The sequence below is a fragment of the Danio rerio genome, chromosome 20, assembly GCF_052040795.2.
Source record: "Danio rerio strain M-AB ecotype USA chromosome 20, GRCz13ab, whole genome shotgun sequence".
NCBI lineage: Eukaryota > Metazoa > Chordata > Actinopteri > Cypriniformes > Danionidae > Danio > Danio rerio.
Genome location: NC_141040.1, coordinates 24,397,746 through 24,403,513, shown reverse-complemented (window position 1 = coordinate 24,403,513; position 5,768 = coordinate 24,397,746). Strand labels below are relative to the sequence as shown.

The 5,768-nt window shown below is 36.7% G+C and overlaps 1 protein-coding gene across 4 annotated transcripts in view; it reads right to left on the bottom strand.

Annotated features, from left to right (window-relative positions):
* Positions 1-74: 74 nt before the first annotated feature.
* Positions 75-5,768, bottom strand: part of rtn1b (reticulon 1b) — a 58,155-nt gene continuing 52,461 nt past the window's right edge. For all 4 annotated transcript variants that reach the window (NM_001328271.2, NM_001328270.2, XM_087296417.1 and 1 more), the window contains 6 exon segments: positions 75-1,171; positions 2,381-2,439; positions 2,540-2,586; positions 2,682-2,751; positions 4,870-5,008; positions 5,094-5,301. In NM_001328271.2, coding sequence (NP_001315200.1) covers positions 1,129-1,171; positions 2,381-2,439; positions 2,540-2,586; positions 2,682-2,751; positions 4,870-5,008; positions 5,094-5,301 — 566 coding nt within the window. In that variant the 3' untranslated portion in view covers positions 75-1,128.

Below are 5,768 nucleotides of genomic sequence, written 5' to 3'. Positions count from 1 at the left end.
ACAAGGCCATCAGCCAATCAGATTCAAGAACCAGACAGAACTGTAGTATAAAGATGAATTACCAGAACAGTGAATACATTTAAGAACATTTATTTTCAGCATTCAGTATTGAGTACATCTTAAGTGCAAATAGTTAAGAGTCAATGGCTAAAAGAATGAACAACACTTAGTTACAGAGTACAAAGATTGACAGATTCTTGCTGGCAATCACTCACTGAAGCTTCCTTCTCCTCCCTCTCTTTTGTTTGAATCATTTTCAAAAAAGAAATAAGATGACAGCACCTAAACATGAATCTCTGTAGCGGAGTCCTACAACAAAAAGGGAAAATACTGTAATGGTACAAGTGAGCTGACCATATCTAATCAGAACATTGCTAAATAGTTACGTTTGTGCCCAGAAATCATGAACCTCGGCAGATCCATGCGTCTAGCTGACATGACGGTTATGTTAATCATGTTTGCAGATATAGTGACGGAAGCAAAACAGCCCCACCCAACACCATACACACAAAAAGCTTTTTTGTTGCTGTTTTTGTCCAAGATGAGAGTGTCACTGGAGAGCAAAAAAGCTGGAGAGATCCTTTACAAACTACTGAGATTTCAGCACAGCTGAGAAAGCACACAAACTTTAAAAAAGAGAAAAAGAGAATTCATCAGCACTTGAGACTCTTGACTTCATGCACTTTATGAGCAACACATAAAAAAAAAGAAAGTCACATCTAGCCTTTTCGCCTGATTTGAATAATATAGTCTTAGGTTACATAGTAAGTTACTACAATTCATCGAATAGTTCTGACTAGATCCAGTTTTGACAAATGCATGTTTTGCTTTTTTTCTTAATTTCTTTTTTCTGTTTACAAGGCATGGATGGGACTTCTCCTGCACAGCTTTGCCATTGCTCTAGACGTCACAATGTGTACAAAGTAGAACTATGTTCCAGTGATGTTTGTGTGTGTCTTGTGTCTGGTGTGTGTTTGTGTGTGTGTGTGTGTGTGTGTGTGTGTGTGTGTGTGTGTGTGTGTGTGTGTGTGTGCGTGCATATATCTGTGTTCGTGTGTACAAAGAGAAATCATTCAGCTTTTCCTGTGACGGGATGGTCAGCAGATCACTCCCTCCTCCCTGTAGGGCTTATTCAGCTTTTCGTTTGGTCCCAGGAACCTTCTCCTGGATCCTGCAAAAAATAAATAAATAAAGAAACATTATATCATTGTCAGGATTATGATCAGTTTTGTGTGTTATGTTTTTGTGCTTCAACTAAGTTTAGTTCCAGATTAATCCTTGTTAGTTGCCGTATTAATTATTAGGTTCACCTGTGCCTCATTTAGTTGTTTACTCCATATACCTTTTTGCAGGTACAGTGAGACTCCACACGCTGCTGCGCGACTCATAATGCGCAGAACACAGAGAGCGCAGCACGATTTAAATGCATAAGCTGAAATAAAGTTCTGAAAAATAAAGTTCAGGAGTTAATTTGCTCGCGGTGAAATTATTTTCATTATATTTTTATTGAGGCATTTATTTTTATGCTTCTAGTGAAAGTTGGAGGCTAGTCAGAGCTACGTTTTTGGATCCTGATTGTTAGTTGATCCACAACATTTTGAAAATGTAGTTCTCAGAGAACAAACCATTATAAAAAAACTCATGATACTCATAACTGATACAGTACATCAGTTCAGTATGTTTACATGTATGTTACATAACTGCCCCCTGCTGGTCGTGTCTTTCTTGTGTTAGATCATTTCGTGCTATACCGCGCAGTACTGCAGCATTGCATGGGGTCACGTTCATTAACTTGCACATTCTCAGTAGCCACATCTGTATATATGTTTGTCATTTCAAGCCATGTTGTAATTACAAGTTGTATAAATTGTTTACATATAAAAATTCTTAATATAACAAGAGCTGTTTTTAGTTCTTCTTTTCATGTTGTGTATATTCAGGAGAGTTTTTGAATTAATAATTTTATTCACAGTAGAGGCCAATGATTAATCACATGGGTGTAATTTCTGCTACATCAGAGTTTATTTGGCAAATGGATTTACATTCCTCAATATCCTTATTTGTTTAACCCTTTTTTGCACAATTCCAAAACCACTTCATATTTTGAGAATTATTTGTATTCAAAATTTGCCATTTCCATCACTTCCTTTTATGCGATACTTCAAAATGCGCATTAACACAGGCTGATAAAAACCCAGCTAGTGAAGACATTCATGATGTTAAAATATTTATATTAAGACAAAATCCAATTATTGTGATCATTTAAAAAAATCTCATTCCATGAAAAAATGAGACAACATGTTTTTATCAAAAATAAAACTTTAGCATTGATGATGAAACATAATTCCTCTTATTCTATATTCTTAAAAGGACTGCTTACTTTGCTACCACAGAGTTGACTTGGGTCCTTATTAGGTCCACATACTGATCGATCTGTGCCTGGAGACAAAGAAAGATTATAAATATGAGTCACTGTGGTCATGCTGCTTATGAATAATACATAATGCTGCTGTCATGGTGACAAAGGTGCCACTCTGACCTGGTATTTCTCATAGACCACAGGCATTGAGAACATGCACACCACCACTGAAGAAAGAGGCAGCACAAATGTTAGAAGACAAGACAAAAGAAACCATTTAAATGTCAAATTGCAGGTATATATGGAACCAAATGCTTCTCACCCATAATAAGAAGAGTGAGGCCGTTGAATAGAGCTCCAACATAGGTCAACAACCACATCAGGACTGCAAACTAGAGTGAAATAAGCACAAGCACAAACTTCATTTACGCACATACACAGTATATATCCAGGTATCATATCATTTATGATGCATTTCTGTGCCAGCACACTGTAGAAGTATATTTACAGTGCATCTCAAGAGCTTCATAGCGCTTCACTTTTTCCACATTTTTTACATTACAGCCTTATTCCAAAATGGATTGAATTAATTTATTTCCTTAAATCTCTACACACACTACCCCATAATGACAATGTGGAAAAAATAATTTTTTAAATTGTTGCAAATTTATTAAAAATAAAAAACCTGAAAAATCACATGTACATACTGTAAGTATTCACACAGCCTTTGCTGAATACTTTGTTGATGCACCTTTGGCAGCAATTACAGCCTCAAGGGTTTTTGAATATGATGCCACAAGCTTGGCACACCTCTCTTTGGTAATTTTTGCCCATTCCCCTTTGCAGTACTTCTCAAGCTCTATCAGGTTGGATGAAAAGCGACGGTGTACAGCCATTTTAAGATCTCTCCCAAGATGTTTAATAGGATTTGGATCTGGGCTCTGGTTGGGCCATTCAAGGACATTCCCAGAGTTGTTGTGAAGCCACTCCATTGATATATTGACAGTGTGCTTTGGGTCATTGTCCTGCTGGAAGATGAACCGTCACCTCAGTCTGAGGTCAAGAGCACTCTAAAGCAGGTTTTCATTCAGGATGTCTCTGTACATTGCTGCATTCAACTTTCCCTCTATCCTGACTAGTCTTCCAGTTCCTGAAAAACATCCCCACAGCACTTTATGGATGGTATTAGCCTGATGATGAGCGGTGCCTGGTTTACATGTCATTTTTCAGGTTTTTTATTTTGAATAATTTTTTTCACATTGTCATTATGGGGTTTTGTGTGTAAAATATTAAGGAAAGAAATTAATTTAATCCATTTTGGAATAAGGCTGTAACATGTTTTGTTTGCTGACTGTTTGTCTGGAGCTCATTCTGGGTGATGTGTTTGTTTGAGTGGGTGAGTTTTTAGTTTGGTGGTAGTCTAGTTGGGTCTTTTCTTCTCCTTAAATGCTTTCAGGATCGGGTTTGCTGGAGAAGAGAAGATGGGGCAGGGGTTTGTCAAACTGTAGCTGTACTAAACATTTTTTTTTCCATCCCAAAGAATTTTTGTAGGCAGTACTAATGTTTTAAGGTTTAGAGAGAGAAAAAGAAGGGAAAGAGATGGTTTGATAACTGAATAGAAATTATTGGTATTGTTTGTGGCATTCATTTTTGTTTTTATTGGGGGAGATGTTAGGTCCCATGTGGGACCTGTTTGTTGTTTGTGTTTTGTTATTTGTAGAGCCTGCATGATTGCAGATTGGTGGATGGGTCATCTCACCTGAGACCCATTATGTGGTGCCTATTAAGAATCCAACATTCTTTATGAGGAAAGCGTGATTAGCCGGACGTCCCTGCCTGAAGTTTTTGATTTACTTTAGTTTGTTTTGGATCATGAGCTCGGTTCACAACCATACACATGCTTTTCACTACGAACTTCCATTTATACTGACTTTGATTTCTTTAAATATTTTTGTTAGTTATGTTTTTGTTAAGGCGGTGTGGTGACCCCAGATTAATAAAGGGACTAAGCCGACAAGAAAATGAATGAATGATTGAATGTTTTTGTTAATAAATAATTTCTCTTTTCGATTTAACTGGTCCGTATTGTCTCTCTAATGTTGCAACTTTGAGCCGGTTGTAACATAAAAAATTGCGGAATAAGTGATGCGCTATGAATCCTTTCCGGATGCACTGTACACTTATACATACATTATGAAGTATATTTCTATGTTTGTGTGTGTGTCTGTGTTTCTGTGAGTTAATCTTACAATTAAAACATTTACTATTACATTCCTTCCAAAAATAAGTTTATTTAATATTACATGATGAACTAATATTGAACATTTCAAATATTCTAAACAAATTTTAATGAAAAAATATATATATAGTGCAACAAATTGTTTATTATATTATATTATATATTGTTTAATAATATCTTTTTTAACATAAGATTGTATTTAATTTTGCAGTTATTCTTTCTTTATGCATTATAACTCCTGATGCAGATTAAACTGAAAGCAGGCTTCAACCTTTAGCGAATCCACCAGGTCCTGCACCAGGAACAGTCTGCGCAGCTCTTTCAGTGTGCTGTTGATATAATACTGGACGTTTTCTGCATACTTCTGCATCTGATCATGGGACAGTGACATCTCCACATCCAGATACACTCTGTATCCAGGGCATAAAATTATTGGCATTAAACACTCATTATATGGCTATGCACAGCATGAACACACAATGAGAGAAGTCATACTTGAAGGGATGGCCCTCGTCTGTTTTCTGTACAGCCTGCAGGACGGACTTGTAGACTCTGAAGCTGATGGTGGCGGAGAGAGAAGCCAGAGCCAGATAAGCCACCACACTAACCACACTGAACTGAGTCAAGGAGAAGAGCATCAGCAGCAAACTGCCAAACACCAGCCCGCTCTTCTTCAGGTCCCGCCAGTACAGCAGCTCCATTGCTGGATACAGAGAGAACATCAGGTATGGTTAGACAATCAACTGTCTATGAAATAATTGTGATTCTGGTCTGTTTTAGAGCTACGTTTATTAGTTAGAGGAGCCAAAAATGATTATTGAAGTCATGGCAAAAACAACATTAAAGTCTGTGTGAAATCTAATTTTACAATGTTTTAATTTTTAGGTGACCAATTAACCCATGTAAGTCCATCCACTGAAAAAAAAATTGTTTTACTAATCTTCAATCAAAGTTTGACCAATTGCTTCTGCATTTCAATAATGGTCCTTCTCTATTGATGTCAGTTTGTCAACTTCAGCCTCAATATCTTTAACTCTTATCGTTAGTTTGCTATGTCTATGAGTGAATGATTTGCAAAAAAGAAAGCCACACCCTTATTCAATATTCAGTTTAAGTTGGAAGTACAGCAAAATCCTGAAATAAAAGTCTCAGCAACTTCCAGTTTATTTA